The sequence below is a fragment of the Triturus cristatus genome, chromosome 1_2 (genome assembly GCF_964204655.1).
Source record: "Triturus cristatus chromosome 1_2, aTriCri1.1, whole genome shotgun sequence".
Lineage (NCBI taxonomy): Eukaryota > Metazoa > Chordata > Amphibia > Caudata > Salamandridae > Triturus > Triturus cristatus.
Window position 1 is genome coordinate 1,095,469,442 of NC_140580.1, and position 21,005 is coordinate 1,095,490,446.

The 21,005-nt window shown below is 43.6% G+C and overlaps 1 protein-coding gene across 17 annotated transcripts in view; it reads left to right on the top strand.

Annotated features, from left to right (window-relative positions):
• Positions 1-21,005, top strand: part of DAB2IP (DAB2 interacting protein) — a 1,477,580-nt gene that overhangs the window by 1,234,475 nt on the left and 222,100 nt on the right. For all 17 annotated transcript variants that reach the window (XM_085613689.1, XM_085613692.1, XM_085613691.1 and 14 more), the window contains 2 exons: positions 871-969; positions 7,296-7,850. In XM_085613689.1, the coding sequence (XP_085469815.1) occupies positions 871-969; positions 7,296-7,850 (654 nt within the window). The remainder of the gene's footprint in view (positions 1-870; positions 970-7,295; positions 7,851-21,005) is intronic.

A 21,005-nucleotide genomic window follows, 5' to 3' on the forward strand; every position in this document is an offset into this window, starting at 1 on the left:
CAGTTACCATTTCAAAGTGTAATGCCCAGTACTAACAAAGTACAATTGGGTGCTGTACAAACAGATCTGGATTTTGGAAGATTTAAATGTTGGTTAATAATAAGGCTTAGAACCTGATTTAAATCTTGGCGGACGAGTTACTCAGTCACAACGGTGACGGATATCCCTTCCGCTGAAATATAAATCCCATAGGATATAATGCGACTTCATTGGCATGGCTTTCTCTTTTGCAGTATTCATCCAGCCGCATGGAAGTCTCATCGAAAGTTTTTACGAGTATGGGACATTTCCATGACCTCTCATACAATACTGCACTATTCCCTCCGAGGGAAAGATATACTGGAGAACTCAAAGCAGGACGCGGCGCCACGAAGTGCCCTAAATATCTTTTCTAACAAAAGGCGCTCAGCTGCACCTTGCTATTACTGTTCTCTTCTAACAGGCAATGGACTCCTGTTGTTTCCTTTATTGGATTGTCAGAAAATCACATGAATAATTCTTTAGATATGATGCCCGGTTGCACCCTGGGGCGTCCACAAATAACACTCTAATTACCAATGCATACAGTAGTCGTCACACAGCTCACACACAATCCAGTCACTGAAAACAAGCCAGTCGCAGCTGGGCAAAGATATTTTCCCTGTGATCATACTGCTGGAAGGGGCGAGCACAAGAGCCTCTGACATTAACAGATTCCAGTCCTGGCCCAAGGGAAATTGAAAGCTTACAGCCCAAGGTCCTCCTTCATGTGGGCTAGCTGATGGCTAACAATGTGCATAGGGTTCTGCTTGAGCAAAGCGGTTATTAAAAAAAAAAAAGAAAAGCTGTAATGTGCTTGTCAAGAAATAACTGCCTTCTCTTTCCACACAGGTGACCGCTTCATCAGGGAGTAAGTGCTTTTCGTGTCGCTCTGCAGCCGAACGAGATAAATGGATGGAGAACCTTCGGCGTGCCGTGCACCCAAATAAGGTAAAAGACATGAAGGGTCTGCTCTGTGGTACTTCTGCTGCTTGTTATTGCAAATCACAGTACCTCACAGGGGGACATATTCACGTACAGTTGTGGGACAGGCAGCCATTTTGATTTTTGTTTTAATATATTTGCACAAGGCGCCCCACCCAAGCTCTCAACATAGTCAGTTTTTACATTAATATTTTTTTCTTACTTTTTTTATGAGTTGCTGCTAACTTTTCTATCACCAGGGCTTCTGTTTCCGGTTTATTTTGATGAAAAGGTCAGACTTGGATTCCAAAAGTATATACTTGAGTGTTTGATGGAAGCAGAAGACTGCACTAAGAAAGGTGCAGTCTGTAGGGTCTCTTTAAAGGCTAAGTTGATCATCTAAAAAGCAATTTATAAGAAAATCCCAGATTTTTTGCCTCTAAATTTAGGTGACATACGACAGGTTGCTCCTTATTTTCTACTCATGAAGGGCCTCACTCGTTTCCAAATGTATGTGTGTTAACTGAGGCGACAGGGCTTCCTATGTCATGGCTGCCACATGTTGGAATCCACTCCCACTGTGTGTTGAGACCAGTTTGCTTAGATGTAGAAGATTCCTCAAAACCGGGCTGGTTGACCAGTAATCCCTTAACTATCAACTTGCCGCCACTGGGTTGTGCTTTAAAGATTCTCACTTGTGAACAGGCTCTGTGTGCTCTTCATAATTAACTATAACATACCATCAAATTGGTAGGAAATGCCCTGTGATCACAGGATAAAGGAAAGCAATTCAGTTGATTTACTGGAGCTGATTGAGACAATCCTCTGTACTAGGAGGCGGGGATCAATTATGCAATGGATTAACTAGATCGCCTGCTCATGAACAGATAACTTTGCAACACACCTCACCTTATTAGCAGCAGTGGCCCATGCAGGGAAGAGCGGTGAGGCAGTGGAGCCGGGTTGGGGGGGGGATTCCACAGACGACCACAAGGGAAAATTAAATAATTAATATTTCCTTGTCATCGTCTGTCGAAATCCACCTCTCCCACCCAGCCCCGCCGCTCTTACCTGCACGGGCTGCGGCTGCTCATTAGATGATTAATGTTTAATGATGCATGCAGTGCTTTTATGTCATGACATGATGCACTGGACATATGGACCATAAGGGAAGAATCTCCACTTCCAGGTCTTTCATTGTTTTTATTTTGCGTCGGGCTGAGGTAATACATCCGGGTTTGGCCCTTCTCCAATTCTATGCAAATGAAAACAACTTTAATAATGTAACGATCCCTATGGAAGTTGATTGTAAATTGTGGAGTATGTAAGGTATTGAGGAATTCTTTAGTTCGCAAATTCATATTTTTCAATCAATCCCTGCCATCAAGTTCTGTTTCTGTCAAGATCACTTAACTTATATGACCCCCAGGAAAGATATTGGCGTGACTTATCTTACAATTAAAACTGGTTCCTTTTCCACCTGAAAGACCAAAACCAGAAATGGTGAAAGGATAAATCAATGACCTCATTTAGAGGAGAGAGGTAACAAGGAATATGTAAAAAATAGCACATTTCCACGCCTCAGATCTCTCAAAAACCCACCTGATTTAGAAGTCACGAGATGGTGGATTTCCAACCATTGCCCAGTTTGCAGCTTTGCCTTTGATGAAGCCACCTTGGCTTGCAACTGCCAGTGGATTTGGCTTCAGAATGCCAAGCATATTTACAATGAGCCGTCTGAGGCCGTGTCTTCCAGATCTTCTGCTGTTAGGGTCCACTACATCATCCATGGATGTCCCGGGCAGAACATGCTCAGCCTACATTCTGGTAGGGAGCTTCCAGTGCACTAGGGACATTGGTTCTGTATTTTCCACAGATACATCTGTTAAGGGCGTGCCGTCTTCAGGGAATAAAAAGACTACCAGCAGGTCTGTCCCACTGAAGTGCTCCTGCCACAGCGACCTGGCAGAAATCTCAACATCTAGCACGTCTTGCTCAGTTGGTGGTTCGCTGCTGGGAGCTCCTTCCAGCCATTTGTTGGAACATCCATCACAGGCTTAATGAGGCTGTAAGTCCAGTATTTGAGACTCTTCAAAAAGAAAATGCATCAGACTGAAAATACATGACTTTCTGTTAATTAGATGGCCACCTTCCTATCATAACATTGAAAGGTCAAGTGAGAAGGCTGAAATGAACAAATAAAGCTGCCCATAATTCGTGTAATTGGAGCCACAGTAAGTTATTTCACATCTAGAGAATTGCAGAGCTACTATGAGATTTTGGGCCCACTTTATATGTTGGTGGACGGCGACTGAGTACCCTTTCTGCCAGCATAATGGCCCCTCTGCTCGATTTAAATGCGGGCAGACCTTTGGTGCAACGACCACAGAGACTACTCCATCTTCACCATCGTTGCACCCCTCCGAAGGCCCGACACAGTACTTTAGATGGGTGGACATACAGGTCAGCTTTCACTGACCATCGCCGCCACGAAATCCCTCAAGGTGAGGGGCAGTAAAAACTGCAAAACGTCCCCCTCACAGTGGGAGATATCCCCCACGGTGAGAGAGGGAACTCGTTTTTAAGTTTCAAAAATAAAAACCGGCTTTGTAGCTTTTTTTTTTTTTAATTTTTTTAAATTGTAACTTGGACATACAACGCCGTCATGTTTGATGGAGCTGTACGGCAAAGTTCTAATTCATTGGGTCAATGCTTGAAATGTGCCTTGTTCCAACGGATATTTCAAAATTTCATCTGCAGGACCTACACCGAGGCGACTGAGTAACAACGGCAGGGACTACTACGTCTTCACCGTGGTTACACCGCTCTGATGGCGTAAGGGCGATTGGAGGTTGACTTGTCTGTCCGCCCTCCTAATTTAGATGGGTTGACAAACAGGTCAGTTTTCAGTGCCAGTCACCGCTAGGAAAACCCCGGCAGTGAGGGAGTGTGAAAACTGCAAACTGCCCCATTCACCATGGCAAAAAGGGGACATTATTTTTTTTTACTTTCATAAACAAAATCCTTCTATGGGGTTTGTTTTTGAAAATAGAAATAAAAATGACTTTGTTGTACAGTTTCATCATAGTTGATGGTCATATGGCAAAGTTACAATAGATTGGCAGGAACCGACTTGACGATAGCTCCTGTCAATGCTTGAAATGTCCTCAGTCCCCGCGGACATTTAAAAATGTGGTTATCCGCTACCTTGACGCTGTGTGGTCATCAATATAATTGTAAACACTACAAGAGGCCGAAATTGTGGGTCTGTAAGCATGAGAAGATTGTATATACTCATGTACTGTATTATTTTATTGTTTACTGCCAATACGCTGTTTTTATTAATTAATAAAAAAAAATGTGTTTTTTTTAAATGTGGTTATCGGGACATCCATCAGGGCGAAGGAGTAATGTACTTTGTCGGCCTTGTGGAGGATGGCTTAGCTACCAACTTTTGAATTGGAACCTCAGTCTTCAAATGTGTGACTTTTTATAACTACAAGTACAGAAAAGAAGGCATTTAACTGGAGAAGAAGTGATTTGCTCATATGAAATAATTACGGGTAGGCGCTTCCCTAGAATCCTAATTTAAAGATTCGTCAGGCTGATCAGAATCTGTGTAGATACAGGTGGATCAACAGAATCATCTGACAGAAACCCAAAGAATAATCTCCAGGTCGGTTTTGAGTCTGTTGAGTATCATAGGATCCATTTTACTGAGATTCCTAAGTCACTTTATTAAACCGATTACTGGCAAATAACTAATACTTGATGCATAATTACCATGGAATCAAACTACTGATATGCATCAACATTTGCTTTAACCATAGGAATGGAAAGTCACGAAACACCTTCCGATTAAGAAGATCATGGGTGATGAAGGCGGCCATGGAATTGGGATGCGGTGCAAGAAAAAAGAATTGGCTCGAGATATGGAGAGTTGCTGCGGTTACTATAAAAAATAGACAATTTCTTGACCCCCAAAGCCCTCATTAAAAAATGGAATAACATTGAAGAGATGTATCTAAACAGGAACCTGTGAAATTGATTAAGCGTAATGAGATCACAGGGGTTATTTTATTTTATCCAAACAACAGTGAGCAGTGAATTTGATTTATCAGAATAAGAGGACAGTGATCAAATTAATTGTTTAAAAACAGAGGATTGAGAGGGAAGGTAATTTGGTAGGCTCGTTTAATTTAGACAGAGAAAATTCAATGCTTTCTGGAAACGTAAGGAGACTGAGAAAGAGATATCCCTGTACTCAGAGGTTCAGGAACAGGGTTCTCTAACCTTTTCTGTGATGACATCTACTTATGTTCAAAGAAAATCTCCCTGAGCTACTAATATTAGTAGAGTTGTAATGGTGACCTCATCAAACCAGATTACATTAGTGGGTACCAAATGCTATATTACTAGCAGTGATCACCTCAGTTCATCTGTCACGGGTGCCAGCTGTAATGTAAAAAAGATACTCTGCCAATGCAGAATGCCCGTATATGGGTAAAACTTAACAGCCATAGCTGTAATACCCTTGGTACCAAGTTCGTAATGTTAGTAATAAGTCTCCCTGATGCTGTAGAATTTAGCATTCAAATAACAGCTTTAAATATATATTGAAAATTCAACCAATTTTTTCCAAACATCGGCTTACTAGTTCTGAAGATCGAAAATACAGTTTTCATCTCAAATGCACACTTTTCAATTTTGCTCTACATATATTAATTCATCCAAGCAACAACTACTAGTTTAGTAAGCTGGGCTGCACACAGGAGATCTACTTACAGGCAGCTGGAAAGCACAATATAGCTCACGAGCTTCCTCCTGGATAAGCCTGTTCAAGAAGGAGAGACGGCCCTTACATCAGAAGATTTAGAAGCATTGATCTCAAACCGCGAACTCTATAGAGTTGGACTTCGTCATAGTGTACGATCGTGAACACAATGCCAGAAGGATATGGAAGTAGAGAACCCACTTGGTTTAAAGGAGATAGATTCATGAAATGCAGAGCAATGTAAGGCACAGAGCCAGAGAAGTCACAAAGTTGGTGAGATGAAGGCTCTTAACTTGGCCCTGTCTTGGAGACGCACCCAAGCTGCTAGCTGTTTGAGCCACACCCTTCAGTTATTGTTTGGTTAGCGTGAAAGACCCTCTTTTGCTGGAGTGGGGCGAGCTATAGGCTGGGTTACAGTTCATTACAAGTTGAGTCAGGGAGCTCTTGGATCAGGAACAAAGGTGGAGCAGTGCCCAGAGCCGCTTGTTGCTAAAAGAGACTTGTTTGACTCCCGCTGCAGAGCATGCGTTGGGTGTCGCGAGGTAGAGGTCTGCGCTGTCAAAGCATCACTATTTCAGCATTTACAGCATTGTGCTTTGAAGAAGATGCTCTTATTAAGGGTTTTGCGAAATAAGCATCTTTATTATCAACATAAATAGCAGATAATAATTGTTGGAAAACGTCACAATATTGCTAAAAAGCAGAAGCGTCCACCAAGGGTCATCATTCCTAAAGCCTCACAAACTGTCAGTTATGTTCTTATATATCACATCATTTACAATCTAGTACGCCTGTGTGTTTGTAAGTGAACCTCTCCATACAGATCCTACTCCAACCCCTACCTTCTCAGCAAGATCTCAACTCTGGTAGCAAATTTCTCTGGTATCCCAATACACCCTCCATACCTTTAACTCTTTTTATATGTGCTTCTCTTTCCAGCCTTGGCGCTTCCAATCTGACCTCTTGCGGCCACGTGCAATCCTATCGCAATTTCTTGTTGCTTTACCCTTAGCTAAACTCAGTTGTGCTTCTTCGATTTATCATTATCCATTTCTTCTAATCCCACCCAAATTAATGGCCTAGAGAGACTGTATTTAGGGATGGCGGATGGGAGAGAGCGCGTTGGACATAGATGAGGTGGAGCAGTGCGTTTGCACCCCTATGCGCTGTACTCCTGCGTCCACTACTGCCCCTCAAAATAATAGTGCATTCCCTGCTCTTTCTGATACAACTGCCCATGGGGAGGGGGAGGCGGGGCTACATCTGTAATGTACTCATGGGATTACTTTCCAGGTGCTAGACTCTTACTGCTGTGGCTGGACTGTAATATACAGTAGAGGATAACAATCGCAAAATGTACCCTTTGTTATTCAAATTGGACAAAGTTTATATTAAGTTCTGAAATATTTGCTGGGTAGGAAATAGTTGCCTGATAGAATTTGGTGGGGTAAGTAAAAATAAATAATTTTTTTAAATATATTTTAATAGATAAATATTTTGTATAATTTGAAAGTTTGCGCCCATGTAGATCACTGTCCAGTCCAAAACCTAATGAGAAAATGTTACATTACTTTTCCAGGACAACAGTCGAAGAATTGAGAACATGCTGAAGCTATGGGTCATCGAAGCCAAGGACCTGCCGGCCAAGAAGAAATACCTGTGTGAACTCTGCCTGGATGACGGACTCTATGCACGAACTACCTGTAAATTGAAAACTGACAACGTGTTTTGGGGGGAGCACTTTGAGTTCAACAACCTCCCGTCCCTCAAAAACATTACCGTGCACTTGTACAAGGAGACGGACAAGAAGAAGAAGAAGGACAAGAACAACTATGTGGGGCTGGTGAACATCCCCATGGCTGCGGTCACGGGGCGGCAGTTCGTAGAGAAGTGGTACCCAGTGGTCACATCTAACCCTAGCAAAGGGAAGTCCTCCGGGCCTATGATCCGGATTAAGGCACGGTACCAGAGCATGGGCATCCTGCCGATGGAAATGTACAAGGAGTTTGCGGAGTACATCACCAATAACTACATGGTGCTGTGTTCAGTTCTGGAGCCGGTTCTCAGTGTCAAGAACAAGGAAGAGATGGCGTCCGCTTTAGTTCACATCTTGCAAAGCACTGGAAAGGCAAAGGTAAGATGCAGAGCCAGAGTGCAGGCAGCTGCTGTTTGCTTCCATCACGAGATGAGGGGCTGTAGACGCCTAATTGAATCCCTGAAAAATAATCATGGTTGTGCAAAGATGCTGCAAGGATTATCAGACTGCTCACTTTGCCATGAATCCATAGGCAACTTTGAATAGGGATGGGAATCGGAAGGGTCTAAGATCTTGCTCCTTACGTCAATGTCTTATGTGGGTCATGCGCACTTTTCTGATACATATGTTGTCGTTTGTCAAAAATCCCTAAGTAAGTTTGGCTTTGAAACGGATGTTTGTACTTTGATTGTCCACAATGCACTATTTAGTGAGCATTCCTGATTTATTCCAAATGGAATCTGTACTGGCTAACATATGTTGCTTGCACAAGTCAGAACATTACCATGTGTTTAGGTGTATGAATCTGGGAAATATTTAAAGAATTAAGTTTTTTATCCCATATTCTGGCGAATGGGCATCTCAAAGTTGGGAAGCTAAGAGCTTGTGCCAAAGGTTTTTATCAAGTTTCTTAGCCTCATAAGATCCACCCACCCCCATTTTTTTAGGTCTCGCCTAGGCAGAGGGCCTTTAGGAATCGGTCTTCACTTTTCAAGCACTCGTGCTTTTGGCGGCATCCACCTTGCGGGAGCGAGCAGCAGCGGGGCCACGTTAATTGTAAACAGATGGCCCCTGTGCGCCGCTTCTCGCTCCCGCAAGGTGGATGCTGCCACAAGCACAAGTGCTTGTTTTTTTAATTCAGCGAGAATCATCAGAGTGACGGCTTCCCATGCCCTTTGCTCTTTATTTTCACCCCTTCAAAAGCTGTCCAGGGACCTTCAGCTCCTCGCCTTGTCTGTACGATCCATCTGTTTTTCGCGTGCAGCTGGGGGCGCACGCGCACGCACCACTTCCGGGTTTGTTTACGAAGTAGCTAATGTTTACCCAGTGTGTTTTGAAGGTATAATGGCACATTGTTTTGACTACCTCCATCATCAAAGCACGGAGTATTGACTGTCCTACGTTGTGTGACTGATAACGTCGGAGCTGCAGAAGGTGTCCATGGCTAGTCTGCAAGCGGACAGTTATACCTAAGAAACAAACACAAAAGAGCAGGGATTGTAAGTCCCATGAGCGGGCGGTTTGCTGCTTTGCACTAGCACAAGGCACGCTGTCCAGGGAATACTGTTGGCCTTTGTGGCTACTGTTTTGGTTGCTCTAGACTGCTTCTTGGTCAGTCCGGTGCCCTGTTTGTATCCTCGTCTCTTCAGCTGTTGGCACATCCAGCCTGCCCACTGTCACACTCCCTTGGACACCCATGTACCTGGCTATGGGTGGGTATGGTAGGGTCTGGGCATAACTTACCTGGCCCTCACTCTACTCCTTTGAAACATAAATATATGCCTTCGGGAAGCGTCACCATCTGCCACTGGGCATACAGAAGCCAGCAGTGCCTGTCTTTGGCCACGTGAACCTAAGACTATCTGCAATTGGGTATGGGAACTGATAAGAGGCACCAGGAGCCTGGGAACTTCTCCTACCAGGCACGTGAAGCTGGACAGACATTACGGGGACAGTTTGCATTATGGGCAAGTAAAAACTCGTAATACTTACTGCCTTACATGTGAAATAGAAATATCTATGACTGGACTTGTGGAGACGTGTAGTAGCGTTAAAAATTAGCATTCTAGCTGTGAAAGTGGGAATGTCCGTGTACAGGGGCTACAGAGACTGAGAATATATGCTTTATTTAAGGAATGTGTGTCACCCCAGTCACTCTGTAAGTGTGCATTTTGTTTATTGTTATTGTCCCAGTGTTTTAGATGATATCAATTTATTGAATAGTTTTGTGTGTGAAAGAGAAAGACCACTCGGCACATCCAGGAAGGAGGCCCGGGGTAGCGACGGACAGAGCGTTGCCTCACGCCCTGAGTTGTGACCAGGAGTGTGGGACGTTCCCCGATCTCTTGACGGGTGACCCGAATACCCCCAGATGGTGCCGTAGATCAATGATAAGCAGGTACCACTGTTGGTTGTATCGTTCCCCTTCTTTACCCCTTTGCACACTTTATCACTTTGCAGTAGTGTATTACTTTGGTCCTGAAGAAAGCCACGGTCATCTCTCAGAGACGCCAGCTGGCTGAAACATGTAGACCTACACTCAGAGTACGTGTTCCGTATTGTTTGGTGTACACGCTTTACTCTATTATTTCTGCGTCTTTTTACTGTTGATATCACTGGATATTTAATAAAACAGTCGTCCCGTGATAATCAATTTTAACTCACATTTTTCACACACTGCACTTTATTTCACCACACCATAGGCAGCTCTCTTCCATTTGGGTAGTGTTTTCTCCCCCTGTTGGATAGTTAAAACATCCCTGAGCTCCTCCTTTTTTAAGTAATTAAAGGAGTAGTAGCTCTTTAACCACACCAGGTGTGGTTAACGGGAGGTCCCAGATGATGAAGCATGCCACCTCGGTGGGTGATGGGACTTGATTCTTATAGATAGGATCCTCTACTAGGGTATGCAAACTGGTTTCTAGGTTTTATCGCTAGGTAGATCTCCTTAGACCCACGGGCTCTTTTGTTGTTCTAGTTCTGATTATTGGGGATTTGCCCGTGCTGGTCTTTAAACTCCCTTAGACCCTCCATCCATTGTGTCTTTACCACTAGTTTTGTGTGTGACCATCAGCGCAGTCTTTCAAAATCGTATCACTTTTTTGTCACAGTTTAGTTGCCCTGCGTGCTTTAACGTGCTTTGGGCCATCAGCAAATTTTCTCCTAAAACTTCTAAACGGGAAAAAAACCCTTTCCTGTAAGGAGACTTGAAATCCTATGACATGTTGGATATTATTATTGACTTGTGTATTCTTTCGCCTTTGTTACATATTTCCCCGTAACACTGAGAGCTGAAAACTTAAGAGGTAGGATACGCACTGTTATCAAAACGGCTCGTTTGCGTTTGAGGCATGTGACTGGACATTTGCGCTCTTACTGCCAGAATCTCAAAAGACAGTAATCAGCTTAATATTGCATTGGACTGTAGTGGACCAGGCGGGGCGGTTCCTTTGCTATCAGTTGGACATTACGAGTCCTGTCCATTGATTTGGGCAGTTCAGTGAACGTTACGATTGTACAATACATTGTTAGGTTTTGTTGTTATTTTTTTCGCATTGTACAGCGCCAACCCCATTGTACCACACTTTTTTTATTTAGATGCTTTTTAATGCTGATTAGGGAATTCTGGTGATCAGTCTGGAGGAATCATGGTTTGATAGTGTCTGTCATTTGTTGATATTGGGGGTTGTTTTAAGAATATTGACAGTATTTTTATTTTCTAAACGCTTTTGTGTCAGTTTGAAAGGAAAGCAAGCGTGATCTAATAAACTCTTTGTGGTTTTTAATGTTTATTGCTTTGTATGCCAAAGGACTTTAAAGTTTCCTTTTGTTTTTTTGGGATATAATAACGTTTATCGATTGCCATTTGTACTGCCAGAGAAAAGTTCCAGTTATAAAAGTATCACATGGTAGGTTGGTATTCTATGATGCCGAGTTCTGTTTATGGTAATATCAGTGTGTTTTTCGTGTTTATTGGTAGTATGTGACAATGCAATTTTTTGGCTGCCAACGTCTTTGCAGTTTAATGCATGACAGTGATAAACTTATGTCTGGTGTGTGCCGTTTGATTATGCCAGTTTATAGATGTGATTGGAACAATGGTATTTTTATGGTATGGTTTGCTGTGGCAGCCTGTCGGATGACTGATTAAAGCCCAAATATTGGTTGTTAGAGGTGTGCTGGTTGCGTGTGGCATTGGCTGTTTGTTTTATATTTTATTTTATTTATAATTTGTAGAGTGCAACAATTACCCAACGGCATCCAGACGCTATATTGAATGTGGGTTGTGGGTTTCAGATGGTGAGATGTTGTCATTTGACCACCTGCAAGACTTTCCATTGACTAATTGCCCAGAATTTAACTAGGGGTGTCTGATCTTGGGATCTGTTGGTGCCTTTACCAAACTGTGGGAAACAGCCCATCAGCTATAGAAGTGTTGATGGTCCGAGGCTTTGTCAAACCCGAAGACAACAAAACATAAACGTTGTTCCTCATTGCCTAGTGATGTCCAAGCCCCGTTCTGCGGTCATCCTGCGCCTTGTTTAATACAAGTCATCATGGTGAACACCTGGGAGTGCCGTTCATTTCATACATTAACATAAAATGTAAAGTGCCCATTCACCCCAGAAGGGGTACCCTGGCGCCGACGGAAATAACACGTTTATTCAACTTCATGGTGTCTGACTGCGCCTTTTACTATTTTATTCATCCCCCCTCCCTTTATCTGAGTTTAATTTATTTTATGCGGGATTGTTGTAAAGCGCTACTAACCACTCCAAAGTGGCCTCAGGGCACATATATCTCTTAGTTTCATCGCTCTCTTCGTTTCTATCCTCTTTGGCTCCTGCCTCGGAGATCTCTTAACCGTCCTCCCCCCTCCATTATTTTCGTGAGCACACTTTCAATAGTTTTCCCCCTTTTGTCTGTCTGTTATATCCTTTAATTTACTATGTTATTTATGTATGTATGGTTTTGTATAACACCTACTTGGATTTGGACAATATGCAATTGGGACTGAGTAGGGCCTCCTCCCCTTATTCGGAAGGCCTAGTATTAAAGAATGTTTGTGGTGTGATACCAGCTTGTGTGATAGGAGTAGCCAATAGGTCTCACTTTTGGGACCTTATAAGTATTTAGTTAGCAGAACAATATTCTTTGTGCAACAACATCAACCGTTGCATGGCTAAACACTTCAAAGGTCCCAAAAACGAGACCTGTTGACTATGCCAATGCTTGTTTAATGTAGCCTTGGTTTGGATGCCCAGTGTCAGTTGATGCTGTCACATCCCATTGGATGTGAAGGTTCTTGGGCTCATCAGTCACTTCCAAGACACGTGCCCATCATGCAAGGAGTGCTGTCTGCATAACATGATGACACCAATACAGGGCCATGTGAGAATACGAAACTGGCTACAACCCCCTCCCCCACCGCCCCTCCAGTTGGAAAACCAGTGCATTGAGAATATGTAAGGAAAAGCATTTAGCATTTTATTAACAACTTCTCAGAGTTTTTCTTTATGAGATTTGAAAGTTATTTTCATCACCCATGTCCTCTCAAATTATTGACGTGATCAGTTTTTAACCACCTTCAAACAGGGTGAGAAAGTGCCCAAAAACCTGGGAAGTGCCCCAATGGTGTGCTTGGCCGGTGTTACAGTGAAAACAGAGATGACATGGTAACACAGAATATTTTTAGGGAATAAACCTGATATTCTGTTTTCATTCAAACATGTATGGCTTCTGGAAGTTATGTCATAGAACAGTAACCAGAGAAACTCAAATAGTTTTTCAATAAGTGCTAAAACTGGTGTAACCCAGCATGGAAAAAACAAAAATTGCGATATGATTTATGTTTTGCTCTTTATTTATTTACAACTTTTTATGGTACAGACCAGGCTCAAGAGTGAGTGAAAATGTTTTACAAGATTTGAGTATTGTCGGCTATATATAGAGTAACTACGGTGATCTCATGAAACCAAATTACAGTTGTGAAGCCGGACTCATGCAAGTATTTAGCAGATACAATCAACTCAAGCAGAATTATTCCAACTATATACTAATGCAGCTCTTGTGGCCCTTGGTAACTTATGTTGTGCGGATTGACCTTTTTCGCACCAAACATTTGTGGCTCTGTGGGCCATGAACGAGGGGGTTGTTGCAAGTGAGCACAGAGACATGAAAGATTTATTTCAAAGGGGAGGTCCCCAAGTGAGGCTTTCTTGGTCGTAGAAACACAAATATTACGTAGATTGGCAGGTGCTAGTTTGTTAGGAAACACTGGCATCCACAACCTATGAGGCTGCCTAACCGGACAAAAGGGAATGCAAGTAAAAGACGGAGTGGTCATAGTTGTGTGCACCAAAGTGACCTCCTTTTTAGGTCTCGCCTGACTCAGCGCATGCGCTGGTCTGGCGAGACTTATTGAGAGGGCTCCAAAAAGTGCTACCAGGCCAGCTTAGAGCTACAGTGCATGTGCGTGGGCGCGCGCGCCGTGCTTTGCCGCGATTACTTTCACTTTTGCGGCCGGACGGCCGCTTTGATGTTTGATCGCGATCACTTTCGCGGCCGCACGGCCGCTTGGCATAGCCAATAGGTCTCGCTTTTGGGACCTTATAAGTATTTAGTTATGCAACTGTTGCATAGCTAAACACTTATAAGGTCCCAAAGGCGAGACCTATTGGCTATGCCAATGCTTGTTGGTCAAATGCTAGCAGTAAAGCTATTCATCTTTGAAATGTGGGCGAAAGTTTTGTCACGGATAGGGGATCCACATATTAGTGTCTTAGGTGCACAAAGAAGTATGAACGTAAAGGGGGGAGAGCAGAGTGGGGGGCAATATGCCAACCCACTACAAAACGAGGTTTCTGGGCTAGAAATTGACAAAAGTGAAGTCCTCGGCATCAGCAGGAAGAAGCTCTTTAGCTCCCTGGAAAGATCAAAGACTGGGTAGGGAGTCACAGATAATCTTAGGGATAGGAATGCAACGGCACGCGGACCGGAGAGAGCAGGCAGTGATGCTGAGTGTGGAGACAGTGCAGTGTGTTGTCATGTTGAGTGAAGACAGGGGAGAGCGATGGCTTCGAGCCTTTGCTGTAAAGGAAGACCATAGAGAGGGTGTAAAGACCTGTATTGAGTATTGTTGGTGCAGCGTCTTGCGATTCACGAATGACAACATCTTGAACGTTCTCCACAATGCGATGAGAGAAGGATCTCAACACAGTTCAAGGAAAGAGAGTCGGCCGTGAGCGCTGCTTGAGAAAGACAGGCTCAGGTTATGTGCCATCTTGGGGTCACTCTGGCACCTGATGTCTTTGCCACAGAGAGCTCTGCAGCTTCCAGAAGTGCCTGATTTTGGAGACTTTAAAGGATATTTTGGACCACGCAGGCCATCTTGAATATATAGTGGTCCAATCGGTCGCCGATGCAGTGAGCGGACAATTGTGGTGATGGGTGCCCAGTATAAGACTCAGCTTTGCCTGTTGTACGGGTTTTAGAGGAGACAACAGGTTTTAGGACGGTCAACCAGCAGGGCACGGGTGCCCTTAAGATGGCAGTACCCTAAAACTCTAACTGCAGGTTTGATAGTCCTCATCGATGTTTTATTTCGTATTTAAAAAGAACATAAAAACTTATAATACATTACAAAATATTCCAAATACTTTGCATCTCCTTACCAGAACATAACAAATTCATTATATAAAAACAAGCAAATAAATGTACCATAACTTCCGATAATAGATGTCAACATTGTATATTCCTTAATAAGCGGGGTTTGAAGGTTGCTGTCTTTGTTGCATGCCTCATATGGACATCAGTTTCCCCTTTGCCCTCTCTGTCTGTAACCGCCAGGTCTACTTGGCACTGGGGAACCAGGTTCGAGTCTCGGAGTTGGCTCGAAATCCTGTGATTCTGGGCAAATTACTTATTCTGCCCGAGCCTACAAAAAACGAACGTGTCCTTGTGTAATGTAACTGGTGCTCATGTAAAGCGCTCCAATACTTTTGGGTCGAATTAGCGCTATATAAAACTCAAAAAAGAAGAAGTTGGTCAAGTCATATAGTCCACAGCCTTGTTCCTGGCCTTTCGGAATTTGCCAATTTCTTTTGCAATGTTTCAGCCACCCTGGCAGAAGTAAAGCTGGCAGGCGAGGAGCGCGGCAGGCGCCGTGCTCTAATGCGCCCATGTTCAGTGTTCGGCCACATTAATACCATTTAACCTGCAATTTTACACCAATCAGTTGGATTTGTGACGCTGTGGCTGCGCAGACTCACAATTCGGTGCCTTGAGGACGCTGTGCTGAACTCAAGCCTGGCCGCTGAGGTGTTTTTTTTTTTCCTCCCTAAAATTGAGTTTCTACTCTGTTGCTTGTCAGCGGGCTTCAGAGCCGAGCAGAAAGGCGCGCCGAGTCGTCAAAGCAACGGCAGCTACTGGAGCGTGGAAGTTAAGTGACATCTCGCTTTGTTGAGAAAGCTTGGCGGGAAGGGGAGCCAAACACGAGCTGACAGAAAGTCTCCACAAAGAACGCGCAATCAATGCCGAGGCCCGAGGGTGACGAATCGGCTGCTTAAAAAGCCATTCCGAGCTCGCCCTTTGTGCCCGCAGCCGGGAAACTTTCCCGAATCCTACAAGTTTTGAGTGGGAGGAGAGATGGACGAGGGTCACGCCCCTTACGGAGATTGTGTGCGGTATTTGGAGAAATAGGAACACACTAACATTAATACTGGTACAGCAGAGTGTGCGATTTGCTCCACCTTCCGTGTTCTGCCCCGCGGGGCCAAGGTTGGGTGGCGCGGGAGTGGGGCAGGTAAGGTAACATGGACATTCCACATCATCTGTTCTAAGGTGTGAAACTCAGAATATTTTAGATTTCAACTTGTACAATTAGTGCGGTTGAAATACGATGTGGTGAGAATTGTGCACCAGTGGTGATCCTGGTGCTGGCACCATTGTGTTTGTTTTTCCTGCATCTTGCTCTCGGTATACTAAGTTAAAGGGCCTTAATGTCTCTCTCTAGTTCTCATTTGCAACTTTTGAGAGTGTGTTAAAACAGTTACTCTAGGTGTTGTTTGAATAATTGGAGGTTTACTTACAATAATCGTGAAATGTCTGGGGGCGTTAGCTCCTGGTGTGTTCACTTTGACTACATACTGCCTTGATTGACGCGGAGCGATTGTTCGGGGGAGGCAAGACTGCCATGTGCAACCCTGTTATTTGTGTCATACTGCCTGGCTTGACTTGAGTGTCGCTTGCTTGTCAGTCCAGAAGGACCTGCAGATGGGGGTGAGGCCTTCCCTCTTCTTGTGTGCACGGTCACTCTCTGGTACTGCAGCCTGCCTGTGGGAACAAGGCCGTCTAGGATGTTTCAATCAAGTGCATGTAAAGCTTCTGTTAGATGATGAGGTCTTGATGTCAGGGACGTGAAGTACCGAAGAGCGTGGCTCCAGGAGAATGAGTGGAATGTGTGTTTGATTGAGGTTGTGTGTTCACTCCTTCACTCATTCATTAAAGGGAGTGAGAGGGAAATTTCAGTTTCAGACCTTTCCCGACTTGAGCTGAATAAACATATAAGAAACGCGACCCAAGGGGTGTGAAATAAAGGGATCTCGTCTGACCAAGGGTGATCCTGTCCCCAGGACCGAGATACACTCAGAAGAACAGTTGTGAGTAACAGGTTGGGGTGCCACTCTTCATCCCCAGGCCTGCTCCTCACCCCGAACAATAGGTCTGTATTCCGGGGTGGGATCTGTAGGGAGCTCTGTGGTAGGGGAAGCGATTCTCTACAAGTCCCTTGCAACATAACAGATTAAGTGTAATTTACTTGGCTCCAATTTAGTAGACTCAGTGTGGGGCTATATATCATGTCTCCTTAGAGGTAAACATTTCCCAAGGTACACGAAGACTCTTTTATTGCTGTCTTCCGGTGGCATCTCTAAAAAGAAAGTGGTGCATTAATATCAATCAGTCGACATGTTTCATGCCTAAACCAGGCCAAACATGGGTCTGCGGCCTTCATCAGGATAAGCAGGCTTCCCTGGTTCCCAGCACCTACTCAGACAGCTTAAGACTAATGGTGTAGGGTACACATGCATGTGAGCCCAAGATTAATGTACATTATGTGTACTTATCTCCACCCAGTCTGCTGTGAAGGCCATCATAAAATGTCCTGCTTTAGGGGATTAATGCCATTCCTGGAAGTAGTATTGCCCCCTCGCCTAACAGGGGTCATGTATCACAGAGGGTGGAAATGCTCCCCATTTCTTTCTGCACTCCATCTGTCAGGAAGGAGAGATGGGTCCACCTACCTGTGCTATACCTCTCTCACTCGCCATGTTTTTTACGCGCTAATTCCGTCACTCGCTTATTCATTCAAACTTCATTTGCTCCACTCATTCCCAGTCATTCAATCACTTACTGCCTTTTTCACCATGTTCACTCAGCAATACACTTGTGCATTCATTTGGTCAGCACCCAGTTCACTCACAAACCATTCCATCACCTATCTAGGCACTCGTTTATTCATCCAGCCACATATTACATCAGATGCTTTCACATTCACCCATTCGCTCATCTTTCATTGATATTTTCTGACATGCATGCATCTGTCCAGGCCTTCAGTTACCTGAGCATTCTTTAACCTATTCATTTGTTTGGGCTCCTGCTCATTCATAAAACTGTTGGCATTCCCACTGCCAGATGTAATTATGTTTTATTTCCTTAGTTCCTTTCCATAAAGGCACTTGGCCCCATTGTTGGACCACGAAAAGTCTGTCTTTTCTCTTCAAACATCTGTGTCTGGGTTAAGAGTTCTGCTACACAGGATCTAATAGCCATGGTGCTGTTAAAGCAATAGTGATTATATAATGTGCTGATGTTATCAGTGGTGGGAATACCGTCTGAATGCAAGTTCACTTCTCTACCTTGGCGAGCGATGACGGTGATGAGGAACGGAGGCGGGGAATAGTTTGATTATATCATTTCCTTTCCAGTGGCTCAGTTGTCTCCAGACTGACAGCTGTCTGTGTGTTGATGCAGCCTGTCATGACACTGTCATTGTCAAATTTCTGTAAGTAAATGTTTCAGTCATGTTATTGGAGGGAGTATTATACCGAGGAATTCATTCTCACAATCCCACCTACTCATGCTTCATTTGAAAGAGCCACTAGACACACTTACCGGTATTTCCAAGATCACGCAGCTTGTCTGCAGGAAACACAAATGCTTTAAATATTTGCATGTTCAGCATAGGCCCAGGAAAGTCAAATCTATAAGAGATGACTAGGATAAGCACAGGATACATAAATGTGTTCCATGTAGAATAATTGTATGGAAATGTTACTTACATTGATATCCTTAAAATGTGTTATGGATAAAGCTCTTCTGGACCTATGTTGGCTTTCTCTGGTATAGTGCCAAAATTTGCGACCACGACATTGAATCTAGAAACAAAAACACAAAAAATTCAGAGCGTGTGCCTCAAAGAGCTGTATCCCTTTGTAGGTCTCGCCTGAGCCAGCGCATGCGCTGTCTGGCAAGTCTTTTAGTGAGTGGGCTTCAGAAATGCTACCACACGCTTTTGCTTGTGGCCTAAAGTGCGCGGTTACGAGCAGAGGCGCCATCCGGCTTTCCTCTCTCATTATGGCTCATTAAGCCATCTTTTGCCTCGTCGCTCCCGTCTCCTCCCTGCCATCATTGCTGCCTTCCTACGCCGCTGCCTCTGATTTTAATTATGCCTTTATCTTCTGGATACCGCCTGGAAATTATTTACTTTATAGTATATGAGATAGAAGTGACAACTGTTGGTAACTAGTCTGAGAGAGCACCGTTATTTTGATCTTTGAATACAATATGTTTATGGCCCCACAAGATCACTAAACAAATAGTTATTTGACCGGTTAAAAAAGAACGTGTTTATTAATGCAGGCGAAGGTGCTTGTTTACGTTTTACTTTGCCCCTCTAATGTGTTTTGAATCCTTGCACATGCATTGAAAAATACTTTTTATTCAAGATCCGTATGCACTTAAATGTGAGGAAACGTGCTTCGAGTAGTAAGGTGTTATTTAGTACAGTGAAGTTCTTTGTCCCAAGTGGAATTAGCGCGAGTGAAACGCCGCGGCTGTGCCGCGCACTGTAATCCGCCACTGGCAAGGCGACGTTCCATTACATTTCTTGAATTACCTGCCCGAATCTAATCCTCCCAAACAGCTTCCACGTACAAGTTAACGTTTTAATTTCGTATGTGCATGTTAAAATGATAGCTGAAAAAACAGTTCCCTGACATTGAGCACAGCTTGATCCACCTTGAAACAATGGTTTTGCTCTGCTGGTGTGGAATGTTGCTTTTGGATTAACTGAGAGGTGTTTTATAGGTTATACGTTTTCATGTGTGAATGGTGCTAGTTCCTCCACTGGCTTACATGCTGGGAGCAGGAATTTCGCTTCTCTCTCTGATGTATACACCGCATTTGCATTTTTTTGGCTAGCTGCTGAAAACTGCTTTGTTTTTGCTCATTTCAATTAAGAACAAAGTCCTGCACTCCCTGATTGCCTGTTAAAAGCATTCCATTCGGATCGGTAGCAGAAGAACAACGTGTTTCTTCTGCTACCTGTACCTTGCAGCAGGGTGGTGCATAAGAACTCAATGTTTCAGGTCTTGTTTATCTTCTTAGAAACACAAGTTGCAATTCGGCCAGTGCTCTTTAACTCAGCTGATGTCATTGCCACCGTGCGGTTTTGTACCAGGAGTGAATCTCTGGCAGAGAAATTTTTTTGTTTATATGAGTGCACGATAGAGTTAGTATCGAAGTGCAAAACGATTGGCTATTTTTTGTTCGTGTTCTGCGGCCATTCAGAGGGCCTTGTTACAGTTCCATATGTGGTTATTCAGTCAATCAAACAATCAATAAATATAAGAACACTTTATTCAGCTATATAAAATCTATAAAAGCACAAACAACAGTAACATCTTCAAACATTGCACTATAACACACACATTAAGAATAATATAGTAAGGAGCTTCAAATACAGTACATTAAAACAGCAATGAGTTACTGTACCCTAACCTCAAAGTTAAAATGCATTGGCATAGCCAATAGGTCTCGCCCATGGGACCTTAAAAGGGTTTAACCATGCAACAGTTAATGTTGTTGCACTAAGGATTTTGTGCTGCATAACTAAATACTTATAAGGTCCCAAAAGCGAGACCTGTTGGCTATGCCAATGCTTGTTAATGAAAAACGCCGATCTGTATGTGTTGCTTGTTTGAAAACGGAGGCGTGGTCGTGTCAGCTATCTTTCTTTGTGCATCGGCAAATGTCTTCCATCTTCTGTTATCCCCGGTATCCCATAGTCACGCAAAACCAAGAGAGGGCTTTTTCAAAGCAGACCTGGACAAGTTGAATTTTTGTGTGCAAACCGGATAATGTTCATGGAATGGTCTGGTGGAATTTCCAAATGGTCTGTCATGTTATTTTATATCATGCTAATGTATATATTTATAGACTATGACTATCACCATAGATGTGGATTCTTGTCAC